Source organism: Somniosus microcephalus, chromosome 23 (genome assembly GCF_052327205.1).
Source record: "Somniosus microcephalus isolate GS21.2 chromosome 23, FLI_Smic_1.0, whole genome shotgun sequence".
Classification (NCBI taxonomy): domain Eukaryota; kingdom Metazoa; phylum Chordata; class Chondrichthyes; order Squaliformes; family Somniosidae; genus Somniosus; species Somniosus microcephalus.
In genome coordinates this window covers 15513811-15533494 of record NC_141009.1, presented here as the reverse complement: position 1 = coordinate 15533494, position 19684 = coordinate 15513811, and the positions used below count along the sequence as shown (strand labels likewise).

Here is a 19684-nt window from a genome sequence, read left to right as displayed (position 1 = left end):
TCTCAGAGTCTTTGAATCTTTGGCTCACACGCAGCGATGGCAACTTACTCCCGCAACAACAACAACCACCTGCATTAATATAGCACCTTTAATGTAGTAAAACGTCCCAAGGCGCTTCACAGGAGCGTTTTCAAACAAAATGTGACACCGAGCCACATAAGGATAAATTAGGGCAGGTGACCAAAAGCTTGGTCAAAGAGGGAGGTTTTAAGGAGCATCTTAAAGGAGGAGAGAGAGGCGGAGAGGTTTAGGGAGGGAATTCCAGAGCTTAGAGCCTCGGCAGCTGAAGGCACGGCCGCCAATGGTGGAGCGATTAAAATCGGGGATGCACAAGAGGCCAGAATTGTAGAGATCTCGGAGGATTGTGGGGCTGGAGGAGGTTCAAGAGCCGTGGAATGATTTGAAAACAAGGATGAGAATTTTGAAACTTTACATTTAGAAGTGCTAAACATGTCTGTGGACCTGACGGGGCGGATTAAGGAGGGCAGTGAGAAACCGACGGCAAAATTTGAGGGTGGGGAGAGGAACTGGAGGCAGGTTGAAAGAGTCATTATTTTTTCAGGAAACTATTAAAGAGAAGGGAGGGAGGTGTTAAAGCAGAGAAGGAATTGCTGGGGCCTGGTGACTAAAAGATCGGCTTGTGTTAGCTGTGGCTCAGTTGGTAGCACCCTCGCCCCTGAGTCAGAAGGTTGTGGGTTCTGTGCACATAAATCTAGGCTGACACTCCAGCGCAGTGTTGAGGGAGTGCTGCACTGTCAGGAGGTGCCGTCTTTCGGATGAGATGTTAAACTGAGGCCCCGTCTGCTCTCTCAGGTGGACATAAAAGATCCCATGGCTACTGTGGTGTATGTGCCTTTAAGAGCCCCTGTGTACTGTAATGCCGGTAATGGCCACTCGGGCTATATAAGCCTGTATAGTGTCTTGTATCTGTTAGTTCACCTCCAGACTTTGTTCAGTAAACACCTGTGAAACCAACTCCTGCATTCCGTGTCTCCATTAACACACGGATACAACAGTGGCGACGAATTGGAAACGGACTTACCTACAATTCGGCAGCACTTCAAGGAGATCGATTCCTCAGACGAAAGTCGAAGAAAAACAAGAAAGAAAAAAAAAAAAAAAAACTGTGGTTTCACCAGCTAGCCGAGCTGGTGGCAGGTACTGCAATAATCCTTCCTGGGCGGCGGGCTGGGGCTCCATCGGCTGGCTCTGCAGCGGGGCCGAGCAGCGAAGGCGGAGGCAAACAGAGACAGCGGGTGGAGCACTCGGGAGATGGCCGGCGCTGCAAAGCAGGTCGGCGTTTGGACCAAGCAGAGGGAGGGAAAAGTCCCAGAGAGTCCGGCGGGAATGAGTCTCCACCTATTAAAAATACCTATGTAAATAAAAACCGCGGAGAACAGCGTTGTCCGCAGCGGCAGCGGCGGGAAAGCGTGGGAGGCGCCATTTTTTTTCTGCGGGGAAGAAAGGAAAGCGTGGGAGGCGCCATTTTTTTTCAGGATGCCTAAGACTGGCAATATTACTGCTTTCGATAGCGATATAGAGGACTGGACCACATATGTGGAAAGAGTGGAGGTATATTGCACAGCAAATGAAATAGAGGATGATAAAAAGTCATCAGTACTTCTAAATCTAATGGGCGCAAGGACATATGGGCTGTTACGAAACTTAATCACTCCAGCCAAACCGAGGGACAAGAATTTTAAGGAGATTGTTGATACCCTACAGGAGCACTTAAACCCAATACCGCTGCTGATAGCGGAACGATTCAAATTCTTCAGGAGGAATCAGCACAAGAATGAAAGTAACGCTGATTACCTCACCGAATTAAGGAAGCTGTCAAAGCACTGCCAATTCGGGGCAGGACTGGCAGATTCTCTACGAGACAAATTCGTCTGCGGTCTCCTAAGTGAAGGAACACAGAAAAGGCTACTTTCTGAGAAAGATTTGACACTGGACAAGGCTTTCAGTGTGGCTGTATCATACGAAGCAGCCGCAAGAGGAGCTGCAGAGATACAGCAAAAGCCACAGGACTTCGGCACCCATGAAATGACACAGGGTTTCGAGAGATGTTATCGCTGCGGCAGATCCACCCATGACCAGAGGGACTGCTGGTTCAAGGACAAAGCATGCAGGCAATGCGGAAAGATTGGACACATTGCACGTGTATGCCGATCTGGAAACAAAAAATCCACGGACAAGAAAAAAATCAATAAGGAAAAGTACAGAAAGGTACAAATGATGACGGACAGTAGCTCCGAAGACCAGAAGAGCGATAGCGACTCCGGAAACAAGAGACTAAGCTGTCTCAAATTACATAATGTAATTGCCAAAGAAGATTACCAGACCATTTGGGTTACCCTCACGATAGCAGGGTCCCCAGTTAAAATGGAGCTAGATACAGGATCAGCTCTGACCGTCATAAGTCGACGGGATTACGAGCGGCTATTTCCGCATATACCTTTGAAAGACACATCCATTATCTTGAAAACATATACGGGGCAGAAAGTATACCCCAAAGGGAAAATAAGGGTGCCTGTTGTATACAACGGCAAGGAAATACAGAAGCTGTATTTATACGTTCTGCAAGATGGTGGTCCACTGCTGTTGGGACATGAATGGATCAGGAAGATACGTTTAGACTGGCACTCCATTCAGGCACTGACGGTGACCAGTAAGAAAAAAAATGATGATGACGTCATACCTGAACGATTAAAAGACATCTTGGCCAACGCCAAGGAAGTGTTTCAACAGGAACTAGGAACCTTGAAAGGTGTCACCGCCTCAATAAAAGTGGAAGATGCGGCAATTCCCAAGTTTTTTAAGGCAAGGCCGGTGCCATACGCAATTCGTCCAGCAGTCGAGGCAGAGCTGGAGAATTTGGAAAAGGCAGGCATATTATCCAAGATAGATTGGAGCGAGTGGGCAACACCCATCGTCCCGGTCATGAAGAAAATGTTGAATAATGATAAATCTGAAGAACAGAGAAAAATTCACATCTGTGGGGACTTCAAGGTGACTGTAAACCCGGTCCTTCACACAGTACAGTATCCTCTTCCGAGGATAGAAGATATTTTCGCCTCACTATCCGGAGGGAAACGTTTCACCAAAATTGACTTGGCACAAGCATATCTACAGATGGAGGTTGAAGAGGCCTCTAAAAAGTATCTCACGATAAATACACACAAAGGCCTGTACCAGTACAATCAACTGGTTTTCGGAGTAACATCAGCTCCAGCTATCTGGCAAAGAGCTATGGAGCAAGTCCTCCAAGGGATTCCGGGGACTCAATGCTACCTAGACGACATCCTTGTAACAGGAGAAAACGACAACGAGCACCTTGCCAATTTGGAGCAGGTGCTCACTCGGCTGAGAGAACGGGGCCTACGAGCAAATCGCCCCAAGTGTGAATTTTTCCAGAAACAAATATCATATTAGAGTCATAGAGTCATAGAGTTATACAGCACGGATAGAGGCCCTTCGGCCCATCGTGTCCGCGCCGGCCATCAAGCCCTGTCTAATCTAATCCCATATTCCAGCATTTGGTCCGTAGCCTTTTATGCTATGGCATTTCAAGTGCTCATCCAAATGCTTCTTGAATGTTGTGAGGGTTCCAGCCTCCACAACCCTTTCAGGCAGTGAGTTCCAGACTCCAACCACCCTCTGGGTGAAAAAGTTCTTTCTCAAATCCCCTCTAAACCTCCCGCCCTTTACCTTGAATCTATGCCCCCTAGTTATTGACCCTTCTACTAAGGGAAAAAGCTCCTTAGTATCCATCCTATCTATGCCCCTCATAATTTTGTACACCTCAATCATGTCCCCCCTCAGCCTCCTCTGCTCCAAGGAAAACAAACCCAATCTGCCCAGTCTCTCTTCATAGCTGAAGCGCTCCAGCCCTGGTAACATCCTGGTGAATCTCCTCTGCACCCTCTCCAAAGCTATCACATCCTTCCTGTAGTGTGGCGACCAGAACTGCACACAGTATTCTAGCTGTGGCCTAACCAGTGTTTTATACAGCTCCATCATAACCTCCTTTGCTCTTATATTCTATGCCTCGACTAATGAAGGCAAGTATCCCATATGCCTTTTTTACCACCTTATCCACCTGTTCCGCCGCCTTCAGGGATCTGTGTACTTGCACACCCAGATCCCTCTGACCCTCCATCTTGCCTAGGGTCTTACCATTCATTGTGTATTCCCTTGCCTTGTTAGTCCCCCCAAGGTGCATCACCTCGCACTTTTCCGGGTTAAATTCCATTTGCCACTGTTCCGCCCATCTGACCAACCCATCTATATCGTCCTGCAGACTGAGACTACCCTCCTCGCTATTTACCACCCTACCAATTTTTGTATCATCCGCGAACTTACTGATCATACCTTTTACATTCATATCCAAGTCATTAATGTAGACCACAAACAGCAAGGGACCCAGCACCGATCCCTGTGGTACCCCACTGGCCACAGGCTTCCAGTCACAAAAACAACCTTCGACCATCACCCTCTGCCTTCTGCCACTAAGCCAGTTTTGTATCCAATGTGCCAAGGCACCCTGGATTCCATGGGCTCTTACCTTCTTGACCAGTCTCCTGTGTGGGACTTTATCGAAGGCCTTACTGAAATCCATGTATACCACATCCACTGCGTTACCCTCATCCACACACCTAGTCACCCCCTTAAAAAATTCAATCAAATTAGTCAGACATGATCTTCCCTTGACAAAGCCATGTTGACTATCCCTGATTAATCCTTGCCTCTCCAAGTGGAGACTAATTTTGTCCCTCAGAATTTTTTCCAATAATTTTCCTACCACTGATGTTAGGCTCACTGGCCTGTAGTTCCCCGGTTTTTCCCTACTCCCCTTCTTGAATAATGGTACTACATTAGCGGTTTTCCAGTCCTCTGGCACATCCCCTGTGGCCAGAGAGGTTCTGAATATATGTGTTAGAGCCCCCGCAATCTCTTCCTTTGCCTCACACAGCAGCCTGGGATACATTTCGTCCGGGCCTGGGGATTTATCCATTTTTAGGCCTGCTAAAACCGCCAATACCTCCTCCCTCTCGATGTTAATATGTTCGAGCATATCACAGTCCCCCCGCCCTATTTCTATGTCTACATCGTCCCTCTCCATAGTGAAAACAGATGCAAAAAATTCATTTAGAACCCCTCCTACATCTTCCGGCTCCACACACAGATTGCCACTTTTGTCCCTAATGGGCCCTATTGTTTCCCTAGTTATCCTCTTACCCTTAATATACTTATAAAACATCTTAGGATTTTCCTTTATTTTGCTCACCAGTGTTATTTCATGGCCCCTCCTTGATCTCCTAATTTCTTTTTTATGTATCCCCCTGCACTTTTTGTACTCCTCTAGGGCTTCCTCCGTCTTTAGCCTTTTGTATCTGCCAAAAGCCATCCTTTTTTTTCTAATCCATTCTCGTATATCCCCTGACATCCAAGGTTCCCTGTGGTTTTTGGAACCACCCTTGACCTTTACGGGAACATGTTGCCATTGTATGATCTCAATCTCCCTTCCGAAAGCCTCCCATTGCTCCGATGCGGATTTTCCTACAAGTAGCTGATCCCAGTCCATTTTGGCCAGATCCTGCCTTATCCTATTAAAATCGGCCTTCCCCCAATTTAGAACCTTTATTTCCGGCCCATCCCTGTCCTTTTCCATGACCACCTTAAATCTCACCATATTATGGTCACTGTCACCAAAGTGCTCACCTACTAGCACTTCTTCCACTTGGCCAGCCACATTCCCTAGAATTAGGTCCAGTACCGCCCCCTCTCTTGTAGGACCTTCTACATGCTGGCTCAAAAAGCTCTCCTGGATGCACTTTAAGAATTCTACACCCTCTGTGCCTTTCACACTCTGACTATCCCAGTTAATATTGGGGAAGTTGAAATCCCCCATTATTATTACCCTATTATTTGCACATTTCTCTGAGATTTGCCTACATATCTGTTCCTCTATCTCCCCCTGACTGTTTGGAGGCCTATAGTACACTCCCAGCAAAGTGCTTGCCCCCTTTTTGTTTTTAAGCTCCACCCATATGGCCTCATTAGAGGAACCTGCTAATATGTCATCCCTCCTTACTGCAGTAATTGACTCCTTAATTAATATTGCGACACCCCCTCCTCTTATACCTCCCCCTCTGTCTCGCCTGAAGATTCTGTACCCCGGAATATTGAGCTGCCAGTCTTGCCCCTCCCTCAACCATGTCTCCGTGATAGCAACAATATCATACTCCCATGTGTTTATCAACACCTTCAGTTCATCCACCTTATTTGCAAGACTCCTTGCATTAAAATAGATGCCATCCAGCCTTGCCCTTGTATATTTGCCCTGTCTACCAAGCTGACTTGTTTTTTTCTCTATAATTGGCAGCACATCACCCCCTATTTCAGCTCCCCTCTGTATCTCATCCCCCTGCCAAGTTAGTTTAAACCCCCCCCCAACAGTGCGAGCAAACCTCCCCGCAAGGATATTTGTCCCGCTCTGGCTCAGGTGCAACCCGTCCGATATTGTGGCCACATAATTAATGAGGAAGGGTTGCATAAGTCACCTGAAAAAATTGAAGCGGTCATAAAAGCCCCAGCACCTGAAAATGTCTCACATGTCGTTCCTGGGATTGATAAATTACTATCTCAAATTTTTACCGAACTTGTCAACTGTTCTGCACACTCTTAACGAACTGCTACAAACGGGAGTAATTTGGAAATGGAGCGAAGACTGTAAATGTGCCTTCCATAAATGCAAAGGCTTGATCACGTCCAAGGAAGTTTTGGCTCATTACAACCCATCACTGCCAATCAGACTGGCGTGCGATGCATCCCCTTACGGCGTAGGAGCGGTATTATCGCATAAATTCCCTGATGGCTCGGAGCGGCCGATAGCTTTTGCGTCACGCTCATTGAACTCAGCTGAGCGTAACTATGCCCAGATCGACAGGGAAGCACTCAGCCTGGTATGGGGAGTGAAGAAATTCAACCATTACCTACACGGACAAAAATTTACCTTGTTGACTGACCATCAACCCCTCGTCTCCATATTCAACCCTAAAAAGGGTGTTCCCATTATGACAGCTCAAAGGCTACAGAGGTGGTCCCTTTTCCTAGGGGCACACCAATATGACATAGAATACAAAGGATCAAAACAGCATGGGAATGCTGACGGTTTATCGCGCCTACCGTTGCCAACGGTAGAAGAGGCACCTACAGTGGACCCAGTGGAGATGTTCCACTCAACCATAGTGGAATGTCTACCAGTAACAAATTCTGCCATTGAAAAGGAAACGAGAAATGACCCGACTCTCTCACGAGTCTACGATTTAACGGCGAAGGGATGGCCAGCACATGGCGAACCACTGTTGCCAGCATTCTCGCAAAGAAGAGAACAGCTGTCAGTGTGCCGAGGAACCTTGATGTGTGGATCCAGAGTGGTGATTCCACCCAAACTCCAGGATAAAGTGCTAAAAGAGCTTCACGAGGGGCATCTGGGTGGAGTGAAAATGAAGAACCTAGCCAGAGCGTTTGTGTGGTGGCCAGGTATCGATGGAAACATCGAAGAAATGGACCAAGAGCTGCCTAGGATGCCAGAAGGTCCAAAACGCCCCACCACAAGCCCCTCTACATCCATGGGAGTGGCCCTCATCTCCATGGCAAAGGTACACATCGATTTTGCTGGTCCATTTATGGACTCAATGTTCTTAATCGCGGTTGATGCACACTCCACGTGGCCGGAGGTAATAAAGATGTCCTCCACCACCACGGAAAAAACCATCACAGTATTAAGGACCATATTTGCCAGGAATGGGCTGCCTGAACAGATCTGTTCTGATAATGGACCGCAATTTGTGTCCGAAGAATTCAGGAAGTTCTTAAAAAACAATGGGGTTAAGCACTACACGTCCGCCCCATACCATCCCGCCACCAATGGATTGGCTGAAAGGTTTGTCCAGACCTTCAAGAAGGCCATGGGTAATGAAGACATAAATCTACAGCATAAGGTAGATAACTTCTTGTTTGCATACAGGAATGCAACACATGTGGTTACAAACCAAACTCCTGCCATGATGTTCTGCAATAGAAGCCTAAGATGCCAGCTGGATTTGATCAAGCCAAACATCAGAAGGGACGTGGAGAACCGGCAATTTCAAGGCATGAATGAAAGGCCAACTAGGACCTTCCAGATAGGTCAACAAGTTTTGGCCCGGGACTACCGTACCGAGAAATGGCAGCCTGGAACTATTTGCACATGACTAGGACCGCTGATGTATACCGTGGACATTGGAGAAAGCATAATAAGGCGCCATGCTGACCAGATCATAGAGTCATCCGAAAAGGGACAACCTACACCACAACTCTATACGCCTAATGATGAAGCAGTGATACCCATTGTATCTACACCCGATCCGGTGATACTGGAACCAGATGAACCCGACACTGGCATTCAAGCCGAATCGACCTTGCCAAAAGAACCTACTACACCACCAGAAACTACTACACCACCGAGGCGTTATCCGGACCGAGTCAGGAAGCCTCCAGAGAGACTGACTTATAATTGATTAACTGCAGCAAATGTGTAGATTATTGTTCTTGTAACATGTTAATTAATGATTACTTAAAATGTTATGTACTGGTTGTCTCAAAGGGGAGGAATTGTGGTGTTTGTGCCTTTAAGAGCCCCTGTGTACTGTAATGCCGGTAATGGCCACTCGGGCCATATAAGCCTGTATAGTGTCTTGTATCTGTTAGTTCACCTCCAGACTTTGTTCAGTAAACACCTGTGAAACCGACTCCTGCATTCCGTGTCTCCATTAACACACGGATACAACAGCTACTATTTCGAAGAACAGCGGGGGGAGTTATCCCCAGTGTCCTGGCCAATATTTATCTCTCAAATCAACATCACAAAAACAGATTATCTGGTCATTATCACGTTGCTATTTGTGGGAGCTTGCTGTGCACAAATTGGCTGCTGCGTTTCCCACATTACAACAGTGACTCCACTTCGAAGGTGCTTCATTGGCTGTAAAGCACGTTGAGACGTCCGGTGGTCGTGAAAGGTGCTATGTAAATGCAAGTCTTTCTTCCTTTGTGATGGTGCAGGGGCAAAGACCAAGCAGTAATGAGCAGCAGAGGGGGCCGCAGCAGAAGGATTTAAATAGTTCAATTACGTTTAATCTTTATTTAAAATGCTGTTTAACATCTTTATTGAAATCCAGCAATGTTTCTTTGAGAGCCAGCTCTGCATTTACCTCGATTCTTCTATGTTTATCGGAGCAGCTTAAATCTTTTGCACAAACTCACCAGCATCAGTAGGTGCCGAGTGCGATTGAGGTTTGGACATCGCGCACAAGTACAAGAAAAATCCTTTTGTACCTTCTTCCATCTGAAATAAAGCCTTTTACCCCCACCCTGCCCCCAGCGTAAACATTTCGAATGCATGTTCCACTGACTTATACAGACCCGCAAGGATCCAGGTCCAATCCTCAGTCTGTGCTGTGTTACGTCGGCCGAGGCAGGAGTTGGGCCTCTAGCATTAGCCTCTGCACTCCACCCCCCCACCCCGCCAACCACCCACATCAGCCGTGGCTCAGTGGGCAGCACTCCCGCCTCTGAGTCAGAAAGTTGTGGGTTCAAGTCCCACTCCAAAGATTCGAGCACAAAATTCTAGGCTGACACTCCAGTGCAGTGCTGAGGGAGTGCTGCACTGTTGGAGGTGCCGCCTTTCGGATGAGACATTAAACCGAGGTCCCGTCTGCTCTCTCGGGTGGACATAAAAGATCCCATGGCCACTATTTCGAAGAAGAGCAGGGGAGTTCTCCCCTGGTGTCCTGGCCAATATTTATTCCTCAATCAACATTATTGAAACAGATTATCTGGTCATCATCACATTGCTGCTTGTGGGAGCTTGCTGTGCGCTAATTGGCTCCCACGTCTCCTCCAGTGACTACACCCCAAAAAAAGTACTTCATTGGCTGTAAAGCGCTTTGAGACATCCAGTGGTCGCGAAAGGCGCTACAGAAATGCAAGTCTTTCTTTATTCTGGGCTAAGGAGGGGAAAAACTAACCAGGGATCCTTCTCTTGAACAGCTGCTACTGCAAGAAAGTTTTTTGTGCGTTTTGGCATCAGGTGAGGTCTGGTTTAATCCCCCCTCAGACGGCCCATAGTCAGGTAGGCAGCTGGCACGACAAACACAAACAATTGGGCGAGGGACCAGAGGGCAGCCATTGATTCTGGAGTCATGACGGGTCTGACTTCCTCCTTCTTGTTTTGCAGGGCGGAGGAGACTGCCCTGAGATGAGCCTGGGTGCAATTAAACGAGCGCTCGAGGTGTCCCAACCTGGTTCTTTTATCTACGTCTTCACTGACGCCCGAGCGAAGGACTACCAGCTGACCAAGGACGTGCTGCAACTCGTCCAGCTGAAGCAGTCCCAGGTAAGCCAGACGGGTAAATGAAATGATGCAGGGCCGGCCTGTGAAAATGCTAGTGTCCATTATAAAAGATGTAATAGCGGAGCACTCGGAAAACAGTGACAGGATCGGACAAAGTCAACATGGATTTACAAAAGGTAAATCGTGCTTGACTAATCTACTGGAATTTTTTGAGGATGTAACTGGTAGGATAGCTAAGGGAGAACCAGTGGATGTGGTGTATTTGGACTTTCAGAGGGCTTTCGATAAGGTCCTGCATAAGAGATTAGTGTGCAAAGTTAAAGCACATGGGATTGGGGGCAAGGTACTGACTTGGATAGAGAACTGGTTGGCAGACAGGAAGCAAAGAGTTGGAATAAATGGGTCTTTTTCCGAGTGGCAGGCAGTGACTAGTGGGGCACCGCAGGGATCGGTGCTAGGACTCCAGCTATTCACAATATATATTAATGATCTAGACGAGGGAACTAGATGTAATATCTCCAAGTTTGCAGACGACACAAAGCTGGGTGGGCGTGTGTGCTGTGAGGAGGATGCCGAGAAACTCCAGTATGATTTGGACAGGTTGGGTGATTGGACAGAAGCATGGCAGATGCAATTTAATGTGGATAAATGCGAGGTTATCCACTTTGGTGGCAAAAACAGGAAGACAGATTATTATCTGAACGGCAATAAATTGGGAAAAGGGGAAGTGCAACGAGACCTGGGTTTCCTTGTGCACCAGTCGCTGAAGGTAAGCATGCAGGTGCAGCAGGCGGTTAAGAAGGCAAATGGTATGTTGGTCTTCATAGCGAGAGATTTCGAGTACAGGAGCAAGGATGTCTTGCTGCAGTTGTACAGGGCCTTGGTGAGACCACACCTTGAGTATTGTGTGCAGTTTTGGTCGCCTTATCTGAGGAAGGATGTTCTTGCCATGGAGGGAGTGCAGCGAAGATTCACCAGACTGATGCCTGGGATGGCAGGAATGACGTATGAAGAGAGATTGGGTCAATTAGGCTTATATTCGCTGGAGTTTAGAAGAATGAGAGGGGATCTCATTGAAACTTATAAAATTCTAACAGGACTAGACAGCCTAGTTGCAGGAAGGATGTTCTCGATGGCGGGGGAGTCCAGAACCAGGGGTCACAGTCTTAGGATAAGGGGTAAGCCATTTAGGACAGAGATGAGGAGGAATTTCTTCACCCAGAGAGTGGTGAACCTGTGGAATTCTCTACCACAGAAGGCAGTTGAGGCCAACTCATTAAATATATTCAAGAAGGAGTTAGATATATTTCTTAAGGCTGAAGGGATCAAGGGATATGGGGAGAAAGCAGGGACAGGGTACTGAGTTTGGATGATCAGCCATGATCTCATTAAATGGCGGAACAGGCTCGAGGGGCCGAATGGCCTACTCCTGCTTCTATCTTCTATGTTTCTATATGTTTCTATGTGAGCACCCACACATGCCAAGGACGATGGACGTTACATTACAATTCCACCCCCGCCCCCCTCGCGCTATGTTTTAGTTGCTCATTTCATCCCATCACATTTCCAGGGAACATTTATAGATTTCTCCAGCCATCTCGTAGAGCAACAGCAGTGTTGTGCTGTAGTTGGTCACTAGGAGGAGCACGGGAGCAATCTGGCGCCCACTCACCTGCAGGTCCTTTTTGCTGCGATCACAACATACCCGGCCCATTTCCCCCCGGGGCGAGGCTGCTCCCGATCAATTCCCAGGCCTTGCCGGAAGTCACGGCCCTCGCGGCAATCGGTGGAGCCACTTCACCATCCACGGGGCCTCTCTGGCCTGGAGCCAAGGAGGCTGGAGTTGGCAGGGAAGGTTTCCTCTCTGCACTTTGTACATCAAAACTGTCGTCCTGCTCCTTTTAAATGGGGCTTGTGTTACACAGTGTACACATGGGGAAATCTTTCCCCATGGTGGGGAGGTATGGTCTGTTTAAAAAGAAAACCCACAGTAGACCAATCATTATCAATGTACCAGTCAATTGCCTGTGACTTTGCGCACTGTCAGTTGATGAATGCTTTTTTAATATATACACGGCGGCGATGGATTTCGGAGACACTTTCCACAGTTCCAGCTAGTGACCCGAGCCCTCAACTACATTACAACACTTCAAAATTGAATGGGAAATGTTGACATAGCAAGTTGAATATACAGCCTTGAGTATATTCAAGGCTGAGAGCGATAGATTTTTGGACTCTTGGGGAATCAAGGGATATGGGGATCGGGCGGGAAGGTGGAGCTGAGGTTGATGATCAGCCCTGCTCTTATTGAATGGCGGAGCAGGCTTGAGGGGCCCTATGGCCTACTCCTCTTACTTCTTATGTTCTTAATTTACAATGCTAAATGTTGACAGAAAAACCATAACAGGAAGTGCATGCCCATCACAAGTATTTTTATATATATTCAAAAAATATGCTAGTCAATCTCCTGTGGCATTTCACACACAGAATTAAAATCAAGTGTGAGCTTCAGTTGAGGAGGGATTCAGGGGATAATTGTACGAGGGTGGTCAGACATAATTCAGTCCCGTTTTAAAGCCATACGTTCTGCCCTTATTTTTATACAATTCTTTGGGTTTGGAATTGAGTTGGTTGCCCTACAGCAGTTTCTCTGCAATCCAAGACTGAGAAGTTGGGAGATGCAAAACTGAGGCGCAGCAGCAAGTGAGAGGGTGTAATTACAGTGCGCTACACTTACAGAGGCCGTTCCCAGTGGAAATGTGGACACGGGAATTTATAACCGGAAAAGTTGACAGCAAAGTGTGACAAAACGTAAATAAGGTTTTGTTCACAGGAACATAAGTAACAGGAGCAGGAGTCGGCCATTCGGACCCTCGAGCCAGCTCCGCCATTCAATAAGATCATGGCCGATCTGATCTTGGCCTCAACTCCACTTTCCTGCCTGTTCCCCATAACCCTTGACCCCCCTGTAGTTCAAATATCTGTCTATCTCAGCCTTGAATATATTCACTGACTCCGCCTCCACAGCTCTCTGGGGTAGAGAATTCCAAAGATTCTCGACCCTCTGAGAGAAGAAATTCCTCCTCATCTCCGTCTTAAATGGGCGACCCTTAGCGTCGACACACGGGCCTAGAAATTTGATGTTGCCGCGCCTGTTTTTCGGACGCAGTGGGTGCCTAAGCATCCAATATGGTGGTTGGGCACGGGCACTCAGTAAGTCCCGGGAGAGGCGTCCAGGGCCCATGCCTGAAATAGGCAAATGGAGGGCCTAACGCATGTTTAAGGCCCCCTTCTAATACTGGGCTGGCTGCTTTCAGCTAAAAGTGGTCTACAGGCGGCCTAACCAGTGGTCCTTAAAGGCCACGAAAATAGTTTTAAAAAAAAACGACTTACCTTAATGTGGAGTCGGGAGTTGCAAGATTGAAACCACTGCCGGCCACTGCTGGCTCCCCCACCCCACCTCCCAATTGCCCCCCTCGCTCTCCTGGTCACTACACCTCTCCCTCTCCCAGGTGTCCTGCAAGTGCCAAAGGGACATCTGATGAAAGCCGCAACACGTTCGTCTGCTACTGTCGCTCGATTTCACCTCAAATTATTATTATTATTTTTTAAATTAGAAAACTCGTTGTGGTAGGTGAATGGGTATAGTTAGCCTAATGTGATTCAAAAAGCAATCTGTTGAGGCCCAATTCTAGATAAACCATTGACTTTAAAAGCAATGTTTGACTAATAGCAAGGGGCCTAGTGTAAATAAATGGGATGGGGACGATTTGTGAGGAAAATTCATTGTGAGTGGATTAAAGTGACCCTGCTCTTATCTGAACAGGTTGTGTTTGTGTTGACTGGAGACTGCGGGGATAGAGGCCATCCTGGATATCGGGCCTTTGAAGAGGTGGCTTCAACCAGTTCAGGTCAAATATTCCACCTGGACAAACAGCAGGTCAACGAGGTGAGCAGATGCAACCTTTGGCTGAACTTATTTTTTCCCCAGAAGGATGTTTCCCAGGAGACGGTGGTAATTCTTTTTTAAAAACCCGGATGGTGTAATTGTTGCTCCTTGATGGTGCGGTGTGTGCTCAGCACGGGTCACTGGACGGTGATCAGGAGCAGGAAGCCTGGCTGATTTTCCCTTTCCCCCTCTCCCTAGCCCAGTAGCACCAAGCCCAGTTGTCCCAACTAGCACGGCTCTGGATGACAGCGGCTAACAAACTGGGGGAAATCAAACCCGGGACCTTATCGGCCTGTATGACTCGGGTACTCGCTGAATCAACTCCGAGTCACCGCGGAAGCTTTCTGAGCATCAAGGGCAGGCTCGGGGAAAGAAGTAGAAGAGAACCGTTCCAATATTGTACCAAGAATAACCTTTGTGCTTCAATCCCTCCCAAATGTCTCTGCTCTGCCGAAGGGGCTGACTTTGTGCTGGACTCAGTCACTGCCCGCCGGCAGCTCTTCGACCATGGGTGGCGCAGGGTGTCACAGCCCAGCCTACTCCTGTCCTGACGACATTTACCTCGGCCCAGCTTCCAGTGGGAATTGCTAGATAGTAATCCAGAGGCATGGACCAATGATCCGGAATCGTGAGTTCAAATCCCACCACGGCAGCTGGAGAAATTTAAATTCGGTTAATTAACTAAATCTGGAATAAAAAGCTCGTATCGGTAATGGTGACCATGAAACTACCGGATTGTTGTAAAAACCCATCTGGCTCACTAATGCCCTTTAGGGAAGGAAATCTGCCGTCCTTACCCGGTCTGGCCTATTCGTGACTCCAGACCCAGCGCGATGTGGTTGACTCTTAACTGCCCTCTGAAACGGCCTAGTTGTTTCAAAAGAAGAAAGAAGGACTTGCATTTATATAGCGCCTTTCACGACCACCGGACGTCCAAAAGTGCTTTCCAGCCAATGAAGTACTTTTTGAAGTGCAGTCACTGTTGTAATGTAGGAAACGCGGCAGCCAATTTGTGCACAGCAAGCTCCCACAAACAGCAATGTGATAATGACCAGATAATCTGTTTTTAGTGATGTTGATTGAGGGATAAATATTGGCCCCAGGACACTGGGGAGAACTCCTCTACTTTTCTTCGAAATAGTGTTGTGGGATCTTTTACATCCACCTGAGAGAGCAGACAGGGCCTCGGTTTAACGTCTCATCTGAAAGACGGCACCTCCGACAGTGCAGCACTCCCTCAGCACTGCACTGGAGTGTCAGCCCAGATTTTTGTGCTCAAGTTTGACACCTTAAGGGCAATTAGTGATGGGCAATAAATGCTGGCCATGCCAGTGTCGCCCACACCCCATGAATGGATAAAAAAAGGAGTGATAACCCTGGTTGATTGATTGTCTCCCCCCCACACCGCCCCAATGCCCCTCCCCTGTGAGGCCATGTCTAGTGCTCCCACCGCCGCCCAGAAGGAGCTCAGCTAGCTCAGAATTGGGACTGGACCTGGGACCTCTGTCGATATGACGCTAGGCCCAGAGTGCACTTCAACTAACTTAACATGCAGAGAGCCAGAGCGCTCTGTGGAGGGCCGGATTTCACGGGCTTGCCCCTAAAGTAAATACACAAGCCTTAGTCAGACGCGGAACAGCGCTCCTTCCACTGACACCTGACCTGGGTGCCGACTGTCACGGTCTACTTGGAGGTGCTCCCCGCTGCTGCTAATAAAAGTTGGTGCACGTAAAGGCATCCTGTGCTTATTTCAGTCAGTGCGGAACGGGAGCTCAGTGGGACCTGGAGACCTTTAGTCCCCTCTTCCCCTCCACCAACCAGATTCTGTGATCGATCTCCAAACCAGCGAACCCCATTTGTTTATTTTCAGGCGAGAGGGGGTGGTCACTACACACTACACCCGGGGCTCATCCGTTACAGTTCTGAAATAAAAAGGTCGCGTGTCGCCAGGAATTCATGGCTTGCAAGACACAAATTCCTTTCGCATTTTATCCGGTGTCATTGCTGGGCAGTCAATATAAAGACGGGAGAAAGACAGTCAAATGCGGTTGATGTTTTTACATGAACCACTGTATTGGGTGACTTGTTTAACTGAAGGTTCCACACTTAAAATTGTCCATGGACTGGTTTGAATGGTGTGAAGTGGTGCCCAATCAGTTCTTTACGTGGGAATGAGAGGGGTTTAAGAGCTGGTTGTGATTGGACTGTTTTTAGCAGATACTCAAGATTGGGGGGGGTGGTGGTTGTGGAGAAGCTCATCTGAGCTTTGTCTCTGTTAAATCTCCAGTTGCCTTTCCCATGATTCTAAGCCTCTTGGCCAATTTCTCCCCTCTTTTCTCTCCCTGTACACCCGGTTGGGCCGCCCAGCTCCAGTCAATCAACGTTCCCTGTCATTTTTCTTTTCGTGCGTGGTCCCTTTAACTGGATGCGCGGCCCATTCCGATTTTCGCGCATGTGCAGTTATTTTCATTGGGAAGCCAGTGAGCGGCCTGTGCGGGACCTCCAGACCGCCGCACAGCTTAGCGGGAACGTTGGGCACAATCCCAACCTGCCTTTCAGTTGGCTGCATGGAGCAGTGTGCGACGGGCACTCTCTCTTCCCTCGCGGCCACTACCTCTCCCTCCCCGGTAGAGCTGCCTGACCCTGAAGATTCTGACCTGCCAGAGCACGGGCAGCTCTTCCCCGAGGGATCTAGGCAGCGAGCTGCTCGACTGTGAAGGGCATCGCGGCTGAGCCGCTCGATGATCACGCGTGTGTGCTTTGCCACAGGCTGGCCATCAGGTTCACTTGCTTTTTCCTCCCCATCCCCCTGCCTAGCACAGGACCACAGAGGGGCCGATTGCAACCCCCCCTTCCCCTCCCCCTCCCCCCCACCTCCCCGCTGTCCTGGCTTAGATCAGCAAACCCGTCACCAATCGGGGATTGAAATTTGGGTCTTCCTCATCCGCGTGGCTCAGTACCACACCAGGTGCTCTTCCGCTCTGTGCTATTGGGGCCTTTTACAGGGTCTGTGATGGTTGTCAGTTTGAGACAGGCCTGCAGCCTGAGGTCCCACAAGGAAGGCTGTTACAGAGCTGGTGTCATACTCTTGGTGCATCCTGTACAGTGGATATCTTTGACATCTTTGTTCTCGAGAGCTTCAGTGGGGAGTTTATATACGTACTTTTTGGATTTCCATTAGATTTTCCGTATTGTCAAGTAACATCTGGAAAGTACAAGAAAGAGCTTTCTCCGTATGTTTTGTGGTTGATAGATTACCCATCCTCTGATCAAGAGGCCTCCGGATGGTAGAGTTGTTTTTCGTACTTGTTGCTGTGCGTCTGGTTTTCGTGCGTTGTCTTGTTTAGTGATTGTTTATTGAATGTTCGCCCTGTACGTGGATATAAGGAGTGGTTTTTTTTTTGTTTGTTGTGGGAGGTGGCGACATGGAATGATGGTGTGAAACCGTGGAGGGGGAGAGATGCAGGTTTGATCTCTTCCATGTTGCTGGGCTCCCACGGAGCCAAGAGGAGGAGAGGCCTTGGGCAGGGGGGCAAAGGTCACCTCGGCAGCAGCGCAAAGCAGGGACGCCTACTTGAAGAAAAATGGGGAGGTAGGAGAGGGTTCATGACCTCGAGAAAACGCCCAAACTATCAGTCACCGCTGAGCATCAAGGTGAGATACATCAAGACAAACTGGTTCGGTGACACCAAGTTTGGATTTTCAGCACGATGCTGAGCTCTTTTTCCATCGCCTTTGTCTCCGTGCCCACTTCTTTGGCTAGGAGTCTTCACCCCGCACGTCTGACCCTTTCTCCCGCTTTCTAAATTCCCGTTCTACCTGGACCCCTCCCTCTGGCCTCTTACCCTCTCTAGATCTTTTCATTGCTAACTGCCGGCGTGACATCGGCCGTCTCCATTTCTCTGCTCCCCTCACTCCAACCTACCTCCCTCTGAACTTGCAGCACTCCGTTCTCTCTGATCCAACCCTAACATTATCATTAATCCTGCTGACAAGGGTGGTGCTGTTGTTGTTTGGCGAACCGACCTCTACCGTGTGGAAGCTGAACGCCAACTCTCCAACACCTCCTCCTACCTCCGCCTGGACCATGACCCCACTAGCAAACATCAAGCCATTGATTCCAAGACTGTCACTGACCTCATTTCCTCTGGAGATCTTCCCTCCATGGCCGCCAACCTCATAGTCCCCCGACACTGCACAGCCCGCTTCTACCTCCTTCCCAAGATCCACAAACAGGACTGCCCTGGTAGACCCATCGTTTCAGCCTGTTCTTGCCCCACGGAACTTATCGCTTCCTATCTCGACTCTATTTTTTCTCCCCTTGTCTAGTCTCTTCCCAACTACATTCGCGACTCTTCCGACGCCCTCTGTCACTTTAACAGTTTCCAGTTTCCTGGCCCCAACCGTCTCCTTTTCACTATGGATGTCCAATCCCTCCACACCTCCATCCCCCACCAGGACGGCCTGAGGGCGCTCCGCTTCTTCCTTGAACAGAGGCCCAACCAGTCCCCATCCACCACCACCCTCCTCCGCCTGGCTGAACTTGTTCTCACATTGAACAACTTCTCCTTTGACTCCACTCACTTCCTCCAAATCAAAGGTGTTGCTATGGAAACCCGCATGGGCCCTAGCTATGCCTGCCTGTTCATGGGATATGTGGAACATTCTTTGTTCCAGTCCTACTCAGGTCCCCTCCCTCACCTCTCTTTCTGGTACATTGATGACTGTATCTGTGCCGTTTCCTGCTCTCGCCCTGAACTAGAAAATTTCATTCACTTTACTTCCAATTTCCACCCTTCCCTCACCTTCACATGGTCCATTTCCGACTCTTCCCTTCCCTTCCTTGACTTCTCCGTCTCCATTTCTGGCAATCGGCTTTTGACAAACATCCACTACAAGCCCACTGACTCCCACTGCTACCTGGACTACACTTCCTCCCACCCCGCTTCCTGTAAGGACTCTATTCCATTCTCCCAGTTTCTCCGTCTCCGCCATGTCTGTTCTGACGATGCCACCTTCCATACCAGTGCTTCCGACATGTCTTCCTTTTTCCTCAACTGAGGATTCCCCTCTACAGTGGTTGACACGGCCCTTGACCGTGTCCGTTCTATCTCCCGCACTTCTGCTCTCAACCCTTCCCCCTCCCTCCCAGAACCATGATAGGGTTCTCCTTGTCCTCACCTTTCACCCCACCAGCCTCCACATTCAACGGATCATCCTCCGCCATTTCCGCCACCTCCAACGTGATCCCACCACCAAACACATCTTCCCCTCACCTCCCCTTTCAGCATTCCAAAGGGACCGCTCCCTCCGCGACAACCTGGTCTACTCCT

General features: G+C 48.7%; 1 protein-coding gene across 1 annotated transcript in view; it reads left to right on the top strand.

Moving 5' to 3' along the window:
- The window catches only part of LOC147101676 (hemicentin-1-like), a 395279-nt gene that overhangs the window by 14195 nt on the left and 361400 nt on the right, over nucleotides 1-19684 (top strand). Inside the window, exons 2-3 of the mRNA XM_085965457.1 lie at nucleotides 10286-10444; nucleotides 14229-14351. Coding sequence (XP_085821583.1) covers nucleotides 10307-10444; nucleotides 14229-14351 — 261 coding nt within the window. The 5' untranslated portion in view covers nucleotides 10286-10306. The remainder of the gene's footprint in view (nucleotides 1-10285; nucleotides 10445-14228; nucleotides 14352-19684) is intronic.